The sequence below is a fragment of the Cardiocondyla obscurior genome, linkage group LG21 (genome assembly GCF_019399895.1).
Source record: "Cardiocondyla obscurior isolate alpha-2009 linkage group LG21, Cobs3.1, whole genome shotgun sequence".
Lineage (NCBI taxonomy): Eukaryota > Metazoa > Arthropoda > Insecta > Hymenoptera > Formicidae > Cardiocondyla > Cardiocondyla obscurior.
In genome coordinates, this window is record NC_091884.1 from 299,056 (window position 1) to 323,488 (window position 24,433).

At 43.0% G+C, this 24,433-nt stretch overlaps 2 protein-coding genes across 3 annotated transcripts in view; one reads left to right on the forward strand and one right to left on the reverse strand.

Annotated features, from left to right (window-relative positions):
* LOC139110621 (mannosyl-oligosaccharide glucosidase-like) overlaps window positions 1–24,433 on the reverse strand; it is an 84,833-nt gene that overhangs the window by 7,953 nt on the left and 52,447 nt on the right. For both annotated transcript variants that reach the window (XM_070670494.1, XM_070670492.1), the window contains 2 exons: window positions 17,034–17,341; window positions 16,871–16,909 (listed from right to left, as the gene is read on the reverse strand). The gene's annotated coding sequence lies outside the window, so the exon portion shown is untranslated. The remainder of the gene's footprint in view (window positions 1–16,870; window positions 16,910–17,033; window positions 17,342–24,433) is intronic.
* The window catches only part of LOC139110616 (amyloid beta A4 precursor protein-binding family B member 1-interacting protein), a 98,525-nt gene that overhangs the window by 4,154 nt on the left and 69,938 nt on the right, over window positions 1–24,433 (forward strand). The window contains exon 2 of the mRNA XM_070670480.1: window positions 21,280–21,409. Within this exon, the coding sequence (XP_070526581.1) occupies window positions 21,311–21,409 (99 nt within the window). The 5' untranslated portion in view covers window positions 21,280–21,310. The remainder of the gene's footprint in view (window positions 1–21,279; window positions 21,410–24,433) is intronic.

A 24,433-nucleotide genomic window follows, 5' to 3' on the forward strand; every position in this document is an offset into this window, starting at 1 on the left:
CCCTCGCACACGCGCACGCTAGGACGAAATTCGCTTTCTTACTCCCGCACATATCGCGCCGGGACGCGCGTTCGTGTATGAGCGTCTGTACAAACCGACTTGCTTTCTGCGCGCGAAACCCGGTGCGTCTCTCGCGTATACGGCCGGTTCGTATACGAAGCTCTATTTGGCCTGCCTGTATAAAAGTGACTTGCACGTACGCGCGAACGAGCGTGTGAGGGCGCGTGTGGGACGTATACACACCCTTTTCCGTGACGTTCGGTCCAGACAGAAAGGAAAAAATGACCAATAAAAATAACTTAAAGCGGCTCCAACAGTCTCGTTTCGTCTCTTGTCAGCCTTTTGACTGAGGAGTCTAATTTATTATGGTTGGGAAAGATGGTTTCGTGAGCAGAATAAGTAAGAAAAAAACAGAAAAAAAGTAAAGAAAAAAAAGATTACATGAATAATAATCGTATATGTATATACGTACTTCCTGGGCCACGCAATTCCTTAACGAATGTAATACTTGACGGTATTTTAACTTTTGAGAAAAGTATGTGCGGAATTTTCGTTATTATTCCAAAGGAAAATTAATTTAATTATTTATTTGGGGCTTTAAATTAAATATATATTTTTTAAAAATATATATAATTGTGATTGAACGATTTATATTGCGGTCTTAATTAATTTAAATTCAACGATTCGATTTATGTCAATTGATCTACGAGAAAAACGAAAGTTTACAGCTAATTGACTAGATAATATTGTTTGTTAATTAATTTTTAGTTGTGTAAACTTTGAAATATTTAAAATGAACGATCCGAGTATATCGATGGGGCTCTTATCGCGTGCATTGCGTTCGCAAATATTACTTTATCAGTATTGTAAAACACACCGACGGTACACCCACACGCGAAATACGCAAACATCGGATGAAACGCACAACTGCTGCATATGGTGATAAACGCGCCGGTTATTCTCCATCGTCGATACAACGATTCCTTGTATTTTCGACAGCAGATTATTGTTTTATCCTGGCGTTTCCACTCTGTATTGTGTAACGTATCAAATACATCATACACGTAGTTCAGTACAGTACATAAAGATAATTCCTGAATTGTTGTACAGCGTTTTGATTTTTAACGTACAAGTTTATCGTGCATTTTACATGAAATAAAATTAGCTAAAAAAAAAAGCGCGAGTATTTGTAATTTTTTTTCGATAAAAATTTATTTCAATAGTTTTTTTTTTTTTAATTGCAATGTTACAATTTTTTTTTTAATAATTATCGCAGGTGGTATATATTATTCGTAATTATTTTCGTTGCCTATTGATTTATCGTAACGTGCCTAACATTACCCTCTTTCGGCGAGACCCTTGATTAAAGCCCTTTCGTGAGATTAAAGGATTAATTGAGTATTTTTCCTATTAAAGATTCGCGGAACTTGGTCTCTTCATCTTTACCGTCACTCACCTGAATGAACCCCATACGAGTTTGCTTAGGACGTAATAAAATCCCTGATTCTTTTCTCTCTCTTTCTCTTTCGGCCGTCTCGAATCTTGAGACAATATTGCTGTCGACAGGGTTCTTGCGGCACTCGTTCCCGTCTGGCCTCCTCTCGGGGGACGCTTTTATCGCGAATGTTTACAGGGTTTATCTGCACACCCTCTCCATACCGCCACCGGAGTCACTTTACGTTCGCAACCCTCGGTAATGTACTCGGCATGCAACGTGCATGTTGCACTCTGTCGGAGCATGAGATTTTTCGTGAGCCGCTATGGGGAGTTTTTAATTTCTTCGGGATCCGGGAACGAAAAAGCTTTCTTTGAGGAAAGTACCGCTTTTGAACGGAATCCCGTTTACGAGAAGAATTTTTTTTTATCTTCGCCGATGAATGATAGAAAAAGAGCAGCGAGAGATTAGCACTTAAAAAGCTTTTTGGTTGAAGAAAATAAAATTGTGAAATTGGGCTTTAAATTTGAGGCGATACGATAAATGATTTTGATTACGTTGAATTTCTGAATTTTAAATGCACGATACATTTAAAAGTTTTTTTTTTTTTTTAAATTGACTGATGCAAGTATTAAAATATCTAACGTGCTAATTTAGAACCTGCTGATTGTTGTAAGGACTACGTAATTCGCGCGTCACAAAGATAGAAATGGCTACGGTTGTTCTTGCAAAGGACGGAGATAAAGAAGTAAGGGGCGTTCGTTCGGCGCGCGTGCCTTCACTGCTTTTTAGGGTTGTGACGTGCAGGTGCAACCCTCGTGTTTCGGCGGTCTACACGCGATTCCGACATTAATTTTACGTCGCACGCGTGACGCGATAACTTCTGCTGACGTATCCCCCGTCCTTTCCCCCCTTCTGTTTCGTGCTTTCCGCGACCCCCCCTGCATTTGCGTGTACCGTTTCCATATTTTTCTTTAATCGCGTCATTTAGGTAAGCGAGTTATAATTTGCCATGCGTCTTCATGAACTTGTCGCTAGCTTTACGCTTGGAAAATCGCCAGGTTCGATCAACATTCCAATGAACCATGTCTATTTGTATTTTGTTAATCGTCGCTTAGCTTAAAATTTCAGGTTAGATTAAAAAATAAAATGCATGAGGTTAAATATTTAAAAAATTTATGAAATTTATCTCGGTCCTATTTTGTAAATTAATAATACGTAAAATATTAAAAAAAAAATTTTTCAAGGTTTTTAGAAAATATCTTAACATTATAATTTCACGAGTTTAATTTGCAGAAAGTTAATTTTTCCTTAATTATTACCGTTTACTAATTTTCTTTTCACGTTTCCGTGTACGAAATGAATATTATAATAATTTCAATCCTTTGTAATGTTAAAATTGCACTGCAAGCTTGTTCATATAATACGAGATTGTAAACGTTTAATAAAAATATAATCCTGCCACGTGCTCCAGCCATAAAAACGGGTCGTTTTTCGTCGCGTTTTAACCGTGATGGAGTAATTTGTGCGTTTTGCGGGGCCCCAGGAAAATTCCATTTTGCAAACGTCGGCGTGTACCGCGTGCGCGACTCTCTCATCTGAATCACTTCTGCCCTCGTCACGTCCGTCGGCTCGGTAATTTGGAAACTTCACGAACGCCGTTCGGAGTTTGCACTCGGTGCCTGTATTGAATTATACAATGCGCACGGCTGCGCCGCGCGTTCCATAATGATGCACCTCATTCTGCGAAATTACCGTCAGATAGGGCTGCTCGCGACGGGAGGTGAGGCGATTATTATGCACTCACGTCGATGTTGCACGCGGCGAGCGCTCGTCGTACAGTGAAAACGGAATGCGATTATATCGGTCGCGTCGGCTACGGAGGCGCGATTTCAACGGCGGTGTCATCTGCATGCACTCGCGATCTTTTCCCGAAGTGCGAAAGCGTGATATAAAGTATTCATGATGTTTAATGGATGCATAAATTTCCAGTTGAGATCTTATCCGTGAATAATATCGCCGGCGGGAGATACTCCAACGGATTCCGCAACATTGAGAAACATTTATTAAATCATTCGCGAGGTTTCCTACTTTGAGAAAATCACGCATTTATTTCGCGCATTTATTTCGCGCTTTTCCTTCCAAATTTATTCCGAGAAAATAAAGTTAAATAAGATAATGTGCTTTTAGACGAGCGTCTCTCACAGTTTTTACTTTTCTTTTTTTTTTGTAATTTAAAAAAAAAATGTTTTACTAACAAATGACGGCATTTACTTTTGGGAAACCGGAAAATTACGTTACAAGTGTCCGTCGTAAGCGTTGCACGAGGCTATCTTATCCGCGAAAAGGGTTAGAAGCGATCGCTCGTGCTGAGATGCGTTCCGAGTGTCGATCCGTCGACGCGTTTTCGCAGCTGCCGCGACCAGAAGGCGCTCGTCTAAATTTACTCCTAGGTCTCGTCGTCTTTCACGCCCTTTCACGTCCTCTTCTCGCATCGCACGACCCCCCCTCCCTCCCCCCGCGTCCTTTTCCGTCTCCCCTGTCGACTTTCCGGTTTCTCGGCGCCCTTAACGACGCTCTCACGGAAGTACGTTAATGTACACGCTTGCCCTATTATTAGATCGTCGCGCTCGCTCTTTTCGTTCGCTCGTTCCTTCACGATCTCCCGTTCAATATTTTTTTTTTTTCTCTCTCTCTTCTTCTTTCCTTTCTTTCTTTTTCCGTGTCCAGCCGCGTTCCTCCGCGCCTTGTAAGAGCCCCGAGATCGATCGATCCTTCGCGCGGGAGTCACGAATTCACGTCGTGCCGCGATTCGAGCTCTCCCCGTGGCTCGGGAACGAGAAAACGATCGATAGCACAATGCTTCGCCCCCGTGGTCGCCGAAGAGAAAGGTGAGGAGGGACAGAGAGAGCACGCGGAGAGGAAGCGGGATCGTTCCTCCTTATTCCATTAAAGGCGAGTTTACACGGGTTTGCTCTTGACGAGTCGTCCACGGCGAATGAGAAGTGGACAAGTTAAACAATACCCCTTCGAAACGATCGTTCTTGGTAAAACAAAGTCGATACCTAAGCCCAGCTTGCCGCGAGAACATATTTCTCCTTCGCGATATAATCGTACAAATTAGGCATATTAGTTTATCCCGAACTTGACGGTGAAATCGCCAAAAAAACGATTAATAATACCGCACGCGTGGTTACAAATTTATTATTTTATAGCGATAGACTTGTTCTTTCCCTCGTGTAAAAAAAGTATAAAAAAAAGAAAAAGAAGAAGCGAGAACACTCGAGCGAGAGATTGTTCCTCAGCTTTCCCTGTCTCGGTATTTAGCTGCTTCTTCGACTCGATGGCTCAGTTCCTTTTGCCCTTGGCAAAGCGACCGGGTACTAAAACTCGCGGCGAAGGCTCGAAACAAAGCTGGCGAAGGTAGGACGTGCCATTTTCGCGTGGTTCCCTTGCGCGGCGGATGATTGCTGTACCGGCGTTTTTGTCCCGCCCGCTGTCTGCCCGCGAAATGCAACGTGTAACGGCGTGGAAACGAAGAATCGCTTTCTGCGCGGAAACGCAGCGCCCGCGCGAAGATAGCGAGGCATCCCCGTCGTCCTGGCATTATCCTCGATAAGGGCAGAGGTGCGGCGAGCAAATTACCATTCGCCCGTCGCAATTATTATCGCATTTATGATCGTCGTCTCCGCCGTCGCTTAAACGTTGTTTGTCCGGAAGCTGCGATAACGAAGAACGCGAAGGTAGATTAACTTCGGATGGATGTTTGCTTTAAGCTCGAATCACGAGGATGCGAAATTGCGCGAGGTGATGCAACGAATATTTTCAACGTTAATTAAAAGCCACGCGAGTGTAAAAGAAAAAGGAAAAAAAAATAAATAAATAAAATGTGAATGAAAAAGATTTTGTTATATTTTATATGGCACTCTCGTAATTATTTTATTTTTGTACGGAGTTATACTGCCGGCAGAGATATTGCTAAATACTGTAGGCGCGAGGAAAAAGTATCGCAGCTCCGAGACTAAATATTGCACGTACTGCTCGACGGTATACATCAGTCGGGTTTATTAACGATGTGTTTCTTGCGCGTGCGTTCGCAAAAAGATTGCACAATGTGAGAGTTTCCCGATTTCTTCCGTTCTTTGCGAGTTTGAAGTAATTATTCTGTACAATTAATTACGCAACCTTATACTATATTAATAATAATTATAATTAGAAAAAAAAAGTTGAAGCGCGAGGAGACCATTTCTGCATTCGCGTGTACATGGGTAGGCGCGTTCGGAGGCGGTATTAAGCCATTTAATTCCGATTGACAGGCATTCCCGCATCGACGTTTCGACATCTCCACTTCCGCTGCCCCTTTCACTTTTAATTCGCTTTCATCGACGACGGCTCGTTAATTAAGCTTTAATTCGGCGTCGCGATATTTTAATTGTCAGTCACTGTCCAATAAGATTCCCACTACATCAGTCACGCATTTCCCGTCATCGCGTCATTCCAATTCCTAATTTTTTGGTCCTTAATTGTACGAATAAATATGAAATCCACACGTACACAAAAAAACTATATATATATATTTTTTTTAAATAATTATAAATTGCAGAAAAATAGTAAAAAATTACGCGGTATCCCTTTAACCTTTAGATATGATTCGTTATTTTAATTTTGTTTCTTCTCCCTATTTAGTATGGACAATGAAGTCGAAAGAAATACGTTTTATAACTTTTAACGCGCCGCAACGCGCACGGTTTGCCTGATAAGGAAACGCCGAGGCGGAAACTCACGGGGGCCCACACGTCTGTGCCTGCGTAGGTGTGCGCAGGTAGATTCGTGAACCGTTATTACGATGCTGAGCGGAATATCTTGTGCCCGGAGTTAATATCATGCTGCACAATTTGTGGAAACATAGGTCGGGGTTCATAAACATTACGTACAATTAGGGTGACCGGCTGAACAAATCGTAAATCCTATGGACTATGCCCCGCTTTGGCGATGCCGCGAGCTGGATGATGCGCAATAATTTTATCCTCGATATATGCACGCCAAATTTAGGTATCGCGTCAATCGTGACTGAAGTAAAAATAAAAAATTATGAAACGCGAAAAAGATCGTGCTGTCCGCGCTTGAAAAATAGATTCGCGTTGCGTCATATTAATTTGATAAATGTAAAAACTGCTTCAGCAATCGCGCGGGGGATGACGCATAATTATTTTGTTATCGTCGTCCCTTCCGGTTTCAAGCCGCCGAGCGTCATACAATCGTGTATATTTTCGTTCTGGAATGTTTTCACTGATAACGACTTGAGAGCGAGGGAACGGGGGAAAAAAAAAGGCCGAGTATGCGATGGAAGAAAGCGCGAGCTCTCGTTCTCGGAGAACGATTATCGGGCTTAATTAAACCGATGCTACCGCAAATCGCGATCGAGCACTTCGAGCTTCGAGTGCCTTTTTCCTTTTCAACCAATTAGGTTTAACGAACTCTTTAGGCGGACACAAGGGTAGGAATATAAGCGCCATCGTACGCAGGGTTTTATTCTTTAACAGATATATAGCTTCCGGATGATTTAATTTTATACTCGTCCTCACGTTTGCGCTCGGTAATATTTTTTTTTACTTTCGATTCTTTATATTTTTATCTTCTTGATGTACACCGAATGGCCAGATATGGCTTTCTGCGGCGACATGAGAGAACGAGAAGAAATCAGTCATCGGCAAACCGGCCGGCGCGGTATATCATACGGTACATATGAAACTATGCACACGACGCTAAAGTCACGTTCGCTAGCTGCCGTCGCCATATCTGCCTCTCAGCGTACAATCGACGAAAGCGATAGGTTTCTCAATATTAAAAAAAAAAGAAAGAGAGAAAAAAAACCGGTTAGTAGGTAAATCGTGCGAGATACATCGCTCTCGTTGACTTATCGGTTTCTCTTCACCGCTCGTTAGGCGACGACGTGTTGAAAGAACGCCGGAATGTGGTGTGCAAACATCGTGACGCTCGCGCGGTTGAGCGGTGCAATTGCACTCAAGTCGCCGTGCGATGTTAACGTTGACAGGCGGAAAGGTTCACGCCTGCATAACAACCGGTGTGTTTGTTCGTTTGTACGTAAAATTAATTCTTATGTGTTTTCAGTAAAAAAAAAAGTTATTAGTTTAACGCGGAAAAAGTGCCGGAAAAATGCGAACATTTAAATAGGAAAAAAAAAAGGAAAAGCAATATTAACTTAATTAAAAAATAGTAAGGAAGAAAGAAACTTAACAGTTACGTAGATGCACGATATATGAATAGATAAAATACAAAATGAAAAAATATGTTGCTCGCTACGTGAAAAATGTCTGCTCGCGCAAAAAGTGTGTTTCTGCGTGAAATGCGTACAGGGGGACGTTTCATATAGTCCGCCTGTATCAGCATTTCAAAGGGCCAAGAGAAGTTTCGGACGAGCAATGACTACATATGACGCGTATGTATATGTATACGTATACACGTGGTTTAAGACGATTGCTCTTTTGCATGCTTAGGATGGTAATCTTTAGTATTCGTAAAACGTGCATTCACGGCATAAAACACACGTTATCTTTATATAATGCGGACTCGTTTTCGCTTGTTGAAAGTTTTGCCACGGTCATTATTAAAAAAAAAAAAAAGTCTCGAAGAAATCCGTCTCTTCGATGAAATACTTAATCTTTTCTTTTCTTTTTTTTTTTTTCTTTCTAATTTAAGAGGACGCACGTTTTTCCCTTATCTCGTACGCTCTGCTTGTTATTAACGTCCCTCGTTCACGAAAATCGATTCCGTAATATCCAATAAATTAAAAATTAATACCGCGTTTCGCGCGAGAAAAAAGAAATTGAAATATTTCACCGGAAGTAATAGGTTCGATATCGATGAAAATTGGATGAGAAATACCGATGGTATCGCGTGTCACCTCCGTTTCCGGTAAATTGGAAGCTTACGATGATATATAGGGATATCCGATGACATTCCTCGGCCGCGCGAATGAGCGAGGGAACAAATGGACGTAGGGAAAATACGTGTCTCTCATTCCCCCCGTCTATCCCTCGCGCTTAATTAATAAAGTTACCCTAATGCAATATGCGACGTACCGTGTCTCGCTGCGAAGGCTTCGTCGATCGCGAGCAAAGGGATTTCACAGGCTGGCTATTAAGTCCTATCTAAATTTTTAACGGATTGATGCTAGAATTACACTTGAACGGCCAAAAGTGGCAGCGAGAAATGAATAATTCAAATACAAATTATTTTATACTTTTTCTTTTTTTTTATAGAAAGACCTCGTGTCGTCTTTTACGTTTAGCGAGGTTTGATTTGTGCCATTGTGTGACGAGTGTTGCCAGCAGTCAGCTGTGCGTGGGAAACGCTATATCGCAAGCGAAATTAATGTTCCGCGCGCGTAAGCGCGAAACTACGTGAGTTCACGCCGGAGAATTCAAATTGAGATTGTCCTCTTTGACGCGAGGGAGCCCGGCCGGGCTGCATTTACATTTATAGACTCGGGGAAAGGATCGCGCCGGCGTTTAATGACACAAAATGCTCCGCGGAACGTCGATGCGCCACGATGTCACCTCTAATTAACGTAATTAACGTGACGTCTCCTGTGTAAACACGTATTTCTATTTCGGTAGACGTTTCACGACGCATTCACGTAACAAACGCTACGTTCTACCTTCACGTTGCTCTACGCTTCGTCCGAAACAATACGCGAAATTTTGCACTCCCCGAAAAAAATTATTAATAAATCAGCAAAGATAGAAGAACGTATTTTATATAATAAAAATAATTTCTGTCTAATATACCTAAATTAAAAATTGTATTGTACGACATATCACTGTGGAAACGCTAACGCGACGATGGACGGTATTTATAATAAATTACTCGCATAATTTGTTTCGAGATCTCTTTTAGCGATCGATGAAAATACGATGTCGTGTATCCGTCAAATAAACTGTGCATTAATTAATTGGCGTTTGCAGGGTGTTGTTTTTTTGTTTGATTTTTTTTTATCTCTCGGCGCACGAAAGCCTGAAAGCGCTGCGGCTGAAGGTTGAATGCGTTTAGAAAGCCGGAATGTAAAACACGCTCGCACTTCGCGCAGGTCGTTCGGGAATAATTAAGCGTAACGTTAAATTGAAGCGGTGATTAAATATCGCGGGCGACAAACGCGCGCGCGTTTTCATGCTCCGACGTACGGTCGACGGGTGGCCATTAGCCGCGGAACGAATGTTTGCTACGTCGATGCCGTCAATCGGCATTATCGGACTTCCGACGGCGATTTGTTTGTCATGCCGATGTTAAACCGTTTACGGTGGCCGGTCTTCCATCGATCGGATCGTCAAATACGTCGCTTTCTCGACCGCGCCCTATCCGCCGCGCGCAAATAATCCGCGAGTAACGAACGCGCGAATAATAATACCTGAATTCGTGAAAAACTAAAAAGAAAAAAAATGTGAAAGTCATAGAGTAGTTTCTAACATTGATTTTATTTTATTTTATTTTTTTTTAATCTACTAAATCCTACTAATATTCTCCCGAGTATTTTCCTATCTCTCGAGCTTATATGTGAAATATTCTGCAGTTTTAGCTCTTGGATTACAATATTCCGAGCATGAGAGTGCGAGTAGCGTCGTGATGCGAGGGTTCACCGAGGCGACAGATAAGTCACGTTAGCTAATAACAATACACAGGGGCTGCGATTGTTTTACGGCTTTTGCGTTCATTTATTTTCTTGCACGCAGCGACTGCGGCTAACCGGGACGACAGTAAATGAACGTTCCTATCTCAATAAGCAGAGCACGGAATTAAGTGCCATTTGATAGCGTCACATGACGATGGTACTCGGAATTTTTTTTTGACAATAACAATGTCGAGAATAAATTACTTTTTAAGGATACCAGCTTGAGAAAAAAATAATTTAATTTTTTATCTTATTTGTTCTTACAATTTTTTTTTTCTTTTTAATTATTTACGATTTATAATTTTATAATATTGCTTAGATCGAGAACGAAGTAAGCTTCGTGCGACCGATTGATTTATTCTGCATCTTTGAAAGTAAAACTTGTTAGGTCACTTTATTCTATTCCGGACGTTAAAGAAATTAATTAGATTAGCGTGATATTTATTCACGATCGCACGCATCGATTTATCGCGTAATACATACGTTAAATGTATACATCGCGGAGTAGGGATTTTACAATTGGCAATGCTTTCAGTCCCACGATAATCAGCGCTTCGTTATCGGCTGAATTGGAGCCGTGACGGCGATTCGCTTCGTCGTTACTTCGCTCCCGCCGGGTTTGGTCCCGGTGTAAAAGGTCAATGGTACGCGTTGTGTTACATCGCTGGACATTCGTTACGGCGCCAGCGGGTATCTATCGATTTTGAAATTCCAGGTTGAAAGGTGGAGAAATGGAGGACATTTTTTTTTCTTTTTTCCCCCCCCCCCCTTTTTTTTACCGGAAATATTTTGGAACCGAAATAAATCGAAATGAAAAGAACAGTCTGACAAAATAGTATTTTATATCGCAAAGTATAATGTCACGATTGATATGCATGATTTAGGTCGCTTGTTAATCCACAAAAAAACATCAGATACGTGCTGTCCGCGCGGTTTCAAAATTAGAAATCTGGCCGACCGCCAGTTTTAGCGTCGCGATCGCGCGCGGCACGCGCGCGGGTCGTTTCGATTTTTATTTTTAACGAGATGTGGAAAGCATGGGCGGAAACCGATAAGTGAAACGATTACGGCGCCCACGTGGATCAGGTGCGCGCGTAAGGCGAGTACTCGAGTACCGGGGCCGTTAAAATGCACTTACGCCTGCAAGAACGAACGATATCGAGTCCGCGAGTGATCGTGTCCCTCCCCTCGTTTTACATCGGCGCGATACGCGGGATAGTTTTCCATCGTTAATCGTCTAGACGTCAGTGAGCTCGTAATATTCTTGCTGTAATTTGTTGCGCGGGGTAAACTTTTTCGAACGCATCTTTAAAAATTGACGGACCGGTTCGATGCACGTTCGACTTTTCATCGAGTCCGCTGCTCAGCGTGCAACCTCGTGACTTGATAACAGTCGTTCGACCGCTACTTTCCGTACGCGTTTATCTCGGGGCGTGCTTTGCGCGTTTCGCGGCAGGTATCCGCGCTTTTTTCGCGCGGAAACGTAATCACTTGAGCCGCGACAACGTTCTAGTCTCTGTTTCTCGTCCCAAGTACCTCCGCTCTGACATCATCGACCTGACGGTCGTTATAAGTTCGATTACCCTCGGTGTGCCCCACATTTGACTCATTCGTAGAATAAATATCCGAGAACGACGATATTTAGCTTCCAGCGGCGGTATTTATCGCCGATATTTTGCAACTTTTCCACCGGAAACCGACGAAATTCGATGTGAAACCGGGCAACAATTGTGAAAGATATTTTAGTCTTTCTAAATGATTTTCTTTACCTCGAAGAAAATATTGCTCCGGGAAAGGATATTTGTGCGTGCGCAATCGGATGCATTAATCTTCGTAATATTTATGTAGCCGTATAAATTTCGAGACAATGGATTGTAAAACTTCGCGTTCGTGGATCGATGCCGCGGTCGCGAAGACACGTGTATACGATTCGGTGATTTACAGCGATGAATAATGCAGGAGTAGTATTAATTATACCGTTTGTTCGATCGTAGTGAGATTAATAAAGCAAATTAAGCGGAGAGAATCTGCCACGAGCGCGATGGAATTAATGAGCGCGTAATGCAATAGCCGAGATTTGCAAGTCCATGATCTTGACGAAGCTTCCGCAGCTTTTCTGTGCCAATGAACAACGAACCTCCCAAGGAACGAAATTTAACAAAAAATAAAATAAAATAAAATAAAAATTATAATTTATTAAAAGTCAATCCCTGTTTTTTTTTTTTTTAAATCTTTTCACGTGAAAATTTTGCGTTTAATATGCAACAATAGAATCGCGTCCGTATCTTGGGATTTCGACGGAAACACGAACGTGTTGCAACCGTCTGCGCGTTACTAATCCCGTTCGCATAATGTCCGAGGCGGCTGTGATTCGCGTGGGAATTCGATTATGATGTTTGCGCCGCGATCGATGCACTTGGAGAACGTTTACGTATGTAACGGTCCCTCCCTATCTCCCAGGACTTCCTTTCTCTCTCTCGTCGCAAATGAGACGCGCGCAGATACGTGCCTGTGACTATTCGTCCCGCTCTTTCTCGCGGTCCTCGATCTTTTCCTCCCATCTTCCACTTCTGATCGCTGCTGGTTGACCGAGAGCGTTCTGCGCTATTACAGGTTCATCCGTGCGTAAACACTCGGCCGAGGAGAGATCGACGATCCCCCTCGATTTTTTACGCGACCCTGACTCTCCGCGGTTCTTCGTCAGTTTTCAACAATGACCTACTTCGCCCGACGCTTGACACTCATATTTCGATGAAAGGATCTCCGCCGCAGCTTCCACACGAAGAATTAAACTGCCGGGTTCGCGTACAGCTTATAGGCTGCTCACTGAACTGTTGCTTACGACTCGAATAGACAGAGCGTGTCAGGAGGTCTTTGCAAGTTACGTGCACTCTCTTATCAGTTTAGGAGATTAGTTCTTTTATTTTATTTTTTTTTTTTAATGGATATTAAATAATAGTTATATAATTATGTCGATAGTCGAAAGGTGGAAAAAGAAGGACTATCGAGCTCTTTTCAAAGTTAATTTTTAATACCTTTTCCAGCAGCCCGCGGGGCTGAAAAATCGCGAGCGATACGTCCGCGGATTAGAAAGTCTTCGATCTCGAAACCGTTTCCATATTCTGCGTAGCGGGGAGAGGAAAAGGTCGGTGGTCTTGGCCCGAAGAGTTTTCTACCGTGGATATGATTCTGCGGCTGCGTCAAAGCCGGGGCTCGTCACGCGACCGCGGGCGGCATTCGTGCAAACGCACCGCATACACGACGAGAGAGAGAGAGAGAGAGACCGAGAGGCGGACGCGCGGGGGAGAAGGCGGAAAGAGATGGATGGAACGATAGGGGAAACGGGAGAGGAGAAGAGCAGGTCTGCAAACGCCGGCTTTACGGACGGACGCTGATACAGAGCCTAATAGAAATATCGATTTCGAGGGTCAACGCACCTCGCGGCGATACCTTTGTACTTTGCGCATAATTCTTAAAGAACATCGCGCACGATAACCGTGACTTTCGGGAGGGGAAAATTTGACGGCGAGAAATGAGAGCTCTCAAGCTCGATTGTGCCTTGGGATTTCTTTCCAGCTTACGAAGCTCTTTCGGATAATTGAAATAGAAAAAGAAAAACAACGCAGACACTTGGGAGAGATCGATAAAGATATCGTCGAGTAATGCTGGAAATTCGGTGGAGGCGAACATTAAAATAACACGATTACCGTCGATAGTACTTATATCTATTACGTCTTCGAGCGTAAGTCGATTAAAGAGCGAATCGAAGAGAACTTTCGGTTCTATTAAAGACGAGCGAGCGAGAAACGTTTTACAAATGAATTAAATGGCTTCTTACGACGTGAAAGAGAGAGAAAGATAGAGACCCCAAACCCTTTTGCAACTAACTCCCCGCCTGAAGTAAGTTTCGCGACAGTTCCGTTATCAATATTGGCAGCAAGGGGAATCAGGTGTTCGATACCGTTGAGCGCGCACGTAGATACGAGATATCGGGAATACGGCGGGAAGCAGATGTTCCCGAGGATATCAGGCGTGTCTGAAATCAAGTAAAAAAAATCACGCGATATATTACGCCCAGATACCGCGGGGTCTACACCCCGATAAGATTCGGATTCCCCGCGCACGTTATTTCGGCCGGGAATCGGCCGAGTTCTCGAGGGGGCAGGCAATCGCGGCCAGGATACGGCCGGGCCGGATGTACGGCTTTCGTCAAGTCGCGAGTAACGCGATCGAAATTCTATATTTAGATGCGGCAACACCCGGCGCACAAGGCGTACGATAGTCCGCGTATGGCGCGGCTATTCCTGTATTCCACGATCTTCTCCTTCGCCCGTTCGTCGGGCCGGTCTTCTTCGTTTTTCGTCTGCAAGCGCCGGGGCTCCCCGTCTGGGGAAATTCTTCGAGGGCGAACGGATGCACCGAGCGAATGCAGAAATCGCCTACCGCGCCGCGACAGTCGGGACCCGCCGGCGTCCTTTGAAATATTTTCCTTTATCTCCCGCGGGAGCCGACTCGCAATTAAATACAGCCGCGGCCTCTCCGCGAGGCCGAAGCATTCGGTTCTCTCGCGATATTTCACTCCCTCGGGGATTAAATATTCACGCTGCTTTTGGTCGCGACAATTCCTCGCGAGAGGCCATCTCGAAAAGCCAGCCACCGTACCTCCGAGTACTTGCGTCTTTTAGAAAAAGAAAAAGAAAATCGATTCTACGCGTGATTTACTTCGGGAATGCTTTTTTTGCGAAAGATAGAATCGCGCCGCGATTATTCCACGAAAGTGACCCAATGCCGCGTATCGTTTCTCCGAGAAATTAATCGCTAGCCGGAACGATTCCCTGTCACGAACAAAGAGTCATTCACGATTGGCGGCGCGTCTTGGCGTATTATATCACGATTGTCCGTATATTGAGTTACCCACGCGTGCGATATATCACGACAATCGTCCATTCACGACTTGGTAAGCTTTCGTATCGTTACGGAATTATTAAAAAAATATATATATATATTTCTTATGGGTGACAGCTTCGGGAACACGGTGAAATAATGTAAACGATATCGTTCGCTGATTACGCAAGGCCGGCTTAACAATTGAAAATAAATTGTACCACTAGAGCTCATTTGAATCTACGATCCGCATGAGTGGGGACGTGATGGAAAGTCCGGCGACAACGCGATGATTTCGTCGCTCTTGCGTAACGTAAGCTGCTCTCGTTATAGAATCCCACACGCTTTTCTCGGTAAAGACTGGATCGGATGTGTGATTTGTTCTTCGCGGAAATATCGCGTGTGCTTTATTCCGGATCGACGCCCAGCCGTTGAAAAGCCGTCGGTGTTGTGATTTTTCCGCGAAACGCCTGACGGGATTATTTTTCGAATGAATCACGTGGCGGGAGATTATTGCCGGTCCACCCGAAGAGGCACTCGAATAATGGTCGGAAAAATTATTCTCGCCGCGATGACTATGAGATTACAAAAATAGAGAAAGAATGAGGGAGCATAGTGCGCGTTTTATTTTACAGCTGCGATTCTTTTTATAAAATATATGAATTTCAATATAATTTCTATGCTGCGCGGTTGCCTTTTTATAATTATTAAAAAAAAAAAAAAATGTTATCAACTGACAACATTTTATAATCAATTCGAAAAGATGGCTCGGGCTTGTGCGCGACTCGTAAAAGGATACCAGCAAATCCGTAGAGAGAAAAAGAAAAAAAAAAACGCTTGAACGCAATTGATACTTGAAACCGGATATCGTATGCGTTGTATTTTGCGAGAGCGAGCTTGCGGTGCAAACACGACGCCGCCGTTATTCGACGTCATCGCCTGGCGAGCCGGAACGCGCGATGTAGAACAGTCCCGGCATTCATGCCGATACCGATGAGCCAGATACCCGCTAACTTATTAATAAGGGGAAATATGAATGAGTTTTGCCTTTCGCATACTTGCGCTCTCCAATGATGCACGAGAGCAGCATCGGCTATGCCGAAACAAAGTCTCGCACTGAATTGCATCGCGAACTATCTTATTTCACTTTATTTTATTTTATTTATTTTTTTTACCGGTATTTAATTAATTATAAAATAAGCTGACTTGGAACTTTAACAGTGTTTAACGTATTAGAAATTTAGAGAAAATATGAATTTGTTATTAATTTTATTGCAAAAGCGCGTTCTTAATCATTCAAAACGTCTCGCGTTCTCAATCTGCCACTGAGAAGATTTCGAGGTTGATTTTTTTTTCGCAAGCAAACATTTATTTTCTTGTACTTCCGCGAGTCAGGTCTGTTGTTCTGTCCCTTTGTTTCTCAAGTTCCTCCTTTCACTTCGTCGCCGTGTCTCGCTCTCATTGCCGAGCACGGTAAAGCTCTTTCTCTTTCGAGATCGTCCTCCGTTCAGGAGGAGAATCGCGAAAGTGCGTAACGCGGCGTCGGAGGCGCCACAAAAGGAAGAAGAGCGTAACAAAGTCGTCGGGGAACGAACGAATATGGAGTGCATCGAAACGAAACGACGGGAAGACACGAGAGAACCCGCGAGAAATATAAAACGGCGTAAAATTTATTTTAAACAATTTGGAAACTTATAAAGAACAATTAAGAAAAAAGAGAAAAATAGAAAAGCATTAATAATCTTGTAAAGAACCGCGGTTGTACAAAATATTTTAAAAGTGTTAACTTTCGTAATTCAACGTCAAAATCTAACAAATATAAATTGCAAACTACGAAAGAAAAAAAAAATCATGCGACTTACCAATCTGCATTCAGCGGAGTTGTAAAATTCCGCCGGTGACTGTAACAAAAAATAAAACATTAATGTAGACATGTTATTTAAATTAAAATATTTAAATTAACGTAAAGGTAAAGCTTTAATTTTTTTTTCAAGATTTTCTAAAAAAGAAAAAATTTATATTTACCTAAAAGTTGCTCCGCCGATGCAGGATGCCCGTCCCGGGCCTGCTCCTCCTCTCAGATGGGACGTGTCGAGTCATCCTTCCGCGCACAAGTCACTCGCGAACATCCCGACCGTGATTTTACTCGCGAAAATTAATTAACACTATCGCGCGTTATTTTTCGACACTCGCGTTTAGAATAAAGGCACGCCAAAAAATTACGACCGAATACTTAACGAACTCCCGGAACGACCGACGAACCGGCTGCGGTTCGTATAATTAATATCGGCGGAGATGACATTTTCGACGGCAGTGAATGCAGCTGCGTCCATCTGTAACAAAAAAATATATATATAATTTAATAAACCGCAACAATAAAATTGATTATTAACTTAATTTAAGCGTCACACGAATTTTTTATAAATAAGAAAATTTCCTGCTAAGATGCGTGCAGCAGCAATTCGATTCAGGGAACGCTTTTTATTTTACTTTTCTAATTTCGCGAGCAGTTTGTCGGGACTTCGCGCGTCCCTCCCGGAGAGTTCTTTTTCGGAGAAACTTTCGAATGGTCGGTGGAGGGTTTCCCCGAGTATACACGTGAGTCATTGGACACCCTTCGAGCACCCTCGGAAAAGGAGATCCGTTGAATCCATCGTTCCGGGTTTTCTCGACCCTCGTTTCCGTGTCCGCGGAATTTCTTTGCGGCGGGGCAAGCTTGTTCCGTAAGGCAGATCTGAACGGTAGAAGGTGAGGATCGATCGAATCGGGGCGTTGCACGGAGAGGAACCTTGTATGAAAGAGGAGATAAGGTTCGAGGAAAGGCGGTGCATCTTTCCCCGAGGGTGACTTCCGCCATCGCAGATAGAAACGCTCGCAATCTTTCCGCAAATGCCTCGCATTTTTTTTTTTTTTTTAATATAATTGTGTACAATCGATCTTTTTTTATCAGCTAGCTACGATTTATATTTTAATATCTTTTGTTCGTCGCAGTAATTATTTTTATTTATATTTTACACTCGGGCCGTATCGTATATGGTTGGATGAAATTTCGCATTTTATGAATGAAGATGCAGAAGGAAATTCTATATCCCGTTGTATCGCATTACCTTCTTATTATCTCCAAGGCTTACCTTGATGATACCGGCCGTTCCAGTCTCGAGGTACCGGCTCGGATATCGTTTGACACGATCAATATCGATATGTTTCCCGTGTTAACGTCGGCTTTACTACAAACTCGATTATGATTCATCGCGTGCCGACATGTCGATTCAACGACAGTCTCCTTTCTTTACCGTCTCCTTCGTTCGTAAGTCCCTGCGGCACTTTCGCCAAGAAGCTCATCCCCTCGCGTTGATCCTCGCGATATCTCGAGTACACTTTCGCGAAGGGATCTCGGGCAACTCATTCGTATCCTTCGCGAGCACAGAGATATCGCTAATTCGACGATAAACGCTCCCAGTGTCGAGTCGAGCTGCTAGCTTACAAGCGTTGCACTGATATCTCGGTTGATACTTATTGATAACGTCGTTTCTAGGCGCTTCAAAGGGATTCTTTGTATATTAGTCATCCTCTTTAACTTTTTCTTTTTTTTTTTTTTTTTTTTTTTTTTTTTTTATTAGAATTGAACCGTCTACTACTAAAGCTTCAACTACCAACTTGTAAATTTTTTTTTTCGCAGAATTATATTTGAGCAGAGTTGCGTTAGAGATTCGGTCGTTCGCGACGATTGTTACATCGGAGGCTGAATAAAACCGTTTGCCGTTCTGACGCGATCGATCACTCTGGTTGCACGAAGGGATGAACCGTGCATATTCGAAGAGCCGCCTCGTTATCGATGTAGGAACCCGTTTCTTCGGCTGAAAGACAAGCCGTCGTGAGCCGTCTAGCTGCAACATCGGTTATGTCGCCGCTGCCGGAGAAACGGGAGAGCTTTGTCTGCTCGTTGCATTATTAATTGAGCAATCGATATCTCGGTCTATGTTTCATGCACGCACACTACGACAATGGCCCGTTACTGTACTACGTTGTTTTATCAAGGGCTATATTATTTTCCTAACTTAACTTTATTCTATATTTTCCTTTCCGTTTAACTTAAAATTTCTAAAACCTTTCTATGAACGGAACATTATTTTTCTATATTTGGAGAAAAGAAAAAAATTAATTAATCAATAATAATAATGCGAAACGACCGTAGGAGTGTCGCGAGTACATTTTCGACGCTCGTTTCTTCAGAAGCGGCTAGAATAGGTGCATCTCGCTCGATATAAACCGACGCGTTTCTACGCATTTTCCGTCGCGTGTTCCGCTCGTCCCTATCGCGATATAAACCTTGCAAGGACACCTCGTCCAGCGCACCGTAAACCCGTTCCTCTCCCGTCTCCTCCCGGGCGCAATTAGTAGCGCAGTTTCGCGCTACTTCGGTGGAATGCGACGCTATTCCGTCCCGAGACGATTACACCGCACCTGCGTACCGTAGCGAGACGCGGAGCGTTTATGCAAAGCTGCACGGTGATGCACCATTGAACTCTCGCGCGTACCCTAGAGTGCCTTCTGTCTAAAAGTGACCCGTACGGATCGCTGCCCCTTTCCCACACGCGGTACCACGAGAACTGCGAGTAATTTACCCTTCCTCCAGCCATCTTTCTCCCCGTCATATGCCAGAAATGAGAACCCGGGACGGGGCGCCGGGCCGGAATTATAGATTTGATACATTTTATTATTCGCCACGTGTCGGCCGAAGAACAATGCAATTACAAATATAGGCATTTCAAGGATTTTTTTAAGACTTCCTCTCCGTTGCCCGTTACTCTTTGCATTGAGAAGCGGAGGAAGTGTGCCTTGCGATAGGAATTCTTATTAATATTTGTTAATTGCGGAACTGCGGATTGGCTAATCGCAGAACTATGCCGGTGAGCTACCGCGAGCTCTCTCTACCGAAGGTCCTTCGACGGGAGACTGCGGAGGTAAACGGTTGCGTGATTGCCGCGTGACGGTATCGAAATAATTAACAATCCGCGCGCGTGCACTTTACCTAAAGTGACGCTTAACGGGAATCGAATTAACCGAATCGATATGGCTCACCTGCAATCGTCGCGATGCAGGGGAAGACCGCGCGCAAGTGCAGCCGGGGATATATTTTATCAAAACGGTGGAAAGCTGAGAGAAAGAGAGAAAGAGAACTCGGCGCAGACGAGTTGATTTCTCTCGAGACAATCGGACAATTAAATTAATTTTCATTACCGGTAATGGGCGTCGTGCGCACTTGACCGCGATACGCGCTCGCGACAAATTAATCTAATGTCTCATTAGCACCGTCTGCAATTACGGCTTAATTCCCGATATTTATACGAACGCTGCTTTATTCCTGGAACGCACGCCATTTCACCTTAACCCATTTTTTATTTTTTTTTGTTTTCTGTTGCAATGAAAAATTACACACCCGCTCATTACTGCGAAATACATCTGATTTTGCTGCTTCAATTAAGAGCGACGTACTATTTTAGTTTATGTATATATATTTTTTTAACATACTTTCAATTGTGTTAATATTTTTATATTCACTCGGTTATGAAATATTTTTCTTTATTCGCTTATTCGTTTTCATATTGAGCAAATTTTTTTTTTTTCAAGTATTTTTAATTTAAACCGCCACCACTTAAATAGAGAGCCTGTACGTTTAATTAGCGCCATATATTCGGCGGGATACATTTTATTTAAAGCGGAGGCATTTTAAGGGCGCGTTCTAAGGTTAACTAATTACAATGAAACGGAATTAACGTTTCAATTTGTGGCACAAACATATCCAATTATACGAGTTAATGAAAAGGAATTGTGACAAAGCGACATTTACGATGCTCGCGTTTCCACGATCACAATTTTGCGGTCCCATTAATGGGAATTTCGGGCCAAGGCCCGTCTAACGCCACTGCTGAATGTTTCGTCAACATTTCTGCGCCATCGCGGCACCGGCGGCCGCAAGTTACCCTCGAATGAACAAAGCCATATTACGTAGACGGTACATATTTGTCGATGACATACTTGTATGCAATATAAAGTGAAGGTGGCTCAAAACATCGGCGAGGAATTGCGCGGAATCATGTTCTACCAGATTTTTATAATTTCTCCAAGTTAATAATTTTCCATTTCCCTATTTTTTATAATTAGCTGTAATTACGGATTTATGGATCTCGTTACTTTACTGAATTTCTCAGAGTTTCAGAAAAAAAAGAAAAAAAAATAGCTAACCATCCAATCCAATTTTTCTGTGCAGGAAAAACGATTCGACGGACGGTTCGCTGGCCATGGAGCGATACGAGGAAGAAGCCGAGGATAGCGACAACGAGACAGATCCTGAACAGCTTCTGAACGAGTGGCTGGGCGAGCTGGACAGCCTGACTGTAGTGAGTTTATATTTCTCTTCACGCGGTTTCCTTCGTTAGAACTGTTTTAAAACCGCGAACCCGCGGACGGCCGCCGTTATTCTAACCGCGTGCAAGCAGCTGAAACGCTCCGCGAAACAATCTCGAGCGAGTCATTAAGACGTTAAATAAAGCGATATAGGCAGTTATACAAATTTGACGTCTTTAATTAAACGTATCCGATACGAGATCTGGTATCTCGGAGCCCGAAGTGGAATCGATGTCGCGCAAGAAATTTCGATCTGATTAGTTTGAAAGACGAGGCGATCCAATGAAGTGGCAGCTGACTAACTGGCTCTTCTTGAGCGCGCGCTTCTCAATTGGTGTCAATTGACGCGTGGTCTAAATGATTTGCCAGTGGCTCGCACGAGAAACCGCTGACGCGAGTTTACTTCCTCGAAAAGCGTCGTTCCGCACGTGTGTCCCCATGCACGTCCACATTTAGAGCGTTAAGTGCCGCCGACGATTACGAAATACGCCGCCAAGTGGATTTTACGTTACGTAAAACGCACGAACCGCGTTATCAATAAATTCTCTCCGCGTATCAGCGGCTTAGATATTATAATCGCGTTGTTATTTTTTATACGTTTATTTATTGCTGCGATATCGATTGTATTTTATTGCAATTGTACTACGTTTAATGCACTATAAAACAGCTAGTGACAAAACGGCCGAGAATCGTCGAGAATTGACGTGTCCGAATGATTACGATGCGAACTTTGTTCGACGAGCGGACCAGCGTTCGTTCTTGCTGAGTGCTTTTAGCACTTCCTGCCTAGAGGCTGGCTCGCGGTCTGCCGCGTGGTGGCCTCTAATTTCATTAAATCGCGGATAATCGCTTTCCTGACTGATCCTCTGTTACATTGTTAGTTGCGTTAGCGACTTTCAGTGCGCTTGCAGGCACAATTTTACCGGACAGAGTCGGCGGATTCGCGCGATTCCTGGAACGTCATTACGAAGTTCGAGAAATTTCCTTTATTGTTAGTTCCGAAAAGTTTGCGCGTTTTACTTTGTAAAAGTTTCCTTTGCCGCTGACTTCGTCGGAGCAATAGCGAAATTTTTAGATTAATTTGCAAAAATTCAGCAAGTTATTCCACGAACCTCTCTTATTTTTTTCTTTTTCTTTCTTTTGTTTTCTTTTTGTTAACAAGATTTTTAGAAACGTGGAACGAATCTTTGTCTTATTACTTTGTCATGAAAACTTTAATATTGTCAACTTGCGTAAGGGGTTTATTTTTTTTTTCTCAGCGTTTCTCGAGATACCTGTTGAGTATCTCATATTTTGCATACAGACGAGTTTATAGGTTTTCTCGAGCGTAGCTTGTATTTTCAAGCTCGCAGATCCATTTCACACGAATTTCACGGGAAAATTGTTAAATTGGAAAAATGCGTGTAAGTCAAATTTATCGGATGGCGATTTTTTGATATTTTATTTAGATAAATTATAATCTTTTTTTCAATATATATAATTTATTTTTTTTACGATTTTGATGACATCTCGACGAGCAGAGCTCAAACTTAAACGGCTTGAATTTAATTTAATATGATCTAAAAATAGTTCCACGTACGCGAATTACGTCTTGATGATATCTCACGAGCTATCCGCGACATCCGCGATTTCCGTGAACCGGAGATTGGTTTTAATTGCCGCCGCACTTGATCTGATCGCAAACGCGACGTCGTCTTCGAGGGGTAAAAGCATCCGCTAAAAGTGAAACCGCGACGAGTAACCTTGAACCTTTCTACACAAGCCGCCGGCACGAACGGACACTCGAGAATCGAGTTTAGTCAGTGAAAGATGGATGAATAGGAGTGCACGGGTATATCCACTTCTACATGGTCGTTTCGCGGCGAAGGTTCGACGAATCGATAGCGGAGCAATTGGATGTCATTGCCTCGCCACCACGCGATGTTTACTTCACGAAAACAGGAAGTTGAAATCCTCCTGTAAAGTTGACTGTGCTTGGCACAAGGATATTCGAATGCGTTAAAAGTAGGAAAACAAAAAAAAATTATTTTCTACACCCGAAAATTTAATTAATTATTTAATTAATAATAATTTATTTATATATATATATATATATATTAATTTATTTATATATATAAGTTAATTAATAATAGTCAATTAATTATTTAGCATAATATTTGCGGTGCTTTAAATAAATACTCTAACTAAATATTGTAAAATTTTAAAAATGAGTATCGACTTTACAGAAGGGTGTGAAAATCGGGACAATCTGAGCGAAACGTAGAATGAATAACCGATTTCAAGATATTGGCAGTAACTTCCCACCCAATTCTCTCGTCCGCCTTATCTTATAACTTGCGTCTGGTGTTTGTTAGCGTTCTACAAAATTCGAAACGATCCGTAGATAGATGATGTGTATGTCATTCGTCTGGTATTCTCGTAGCTTTGTCGGCTGAACTTTGTCGTCGCGATCACATGATCGTCGAATGCTCATTACGATGAGTAATAATAATAGTAACGCTCGCAGCACACCGAGTCTTTATCGACACGTGGGAGATACGAAATTCCGACGGATCCTACTTGCGCGTAAACGCGCGGCGCTTCGCGAGCTGCGTTGCATCGAGAGCGATAAACGAGCGATCATTTATCCGAGGTTTCTTCCCTCCCACCCTGTTGCTCTCCCCGTTTCCTTCTTTCGCTTTTATTTCGAGATCACCGGGATATAACGAACGAGACGAGATAGGAGGGAAAGAACGAAGGGAAAGAGAGAGTGGAAAAAGGAGCTTTTGCTTGCACTTGCACTTGGCGATGCATCGGAGGTCGGTCAAGGCGCCTGTACAGATCGATAGCCTGGCAACGCGGAACGGATAACGTTGCAACTGTGGTTCGCTGACCCCTACGTGACCACAGAACATTCGAGAGAACGTTGAAACAGAACGCGGAAACATCTTGCAAAATATTCATTAGTTAAATCCGGGTCACTGTTTCGTCTGAGACCTTAAAAACGCCGGCGCTGTTTCGGCCCCGAGTATTTTCAG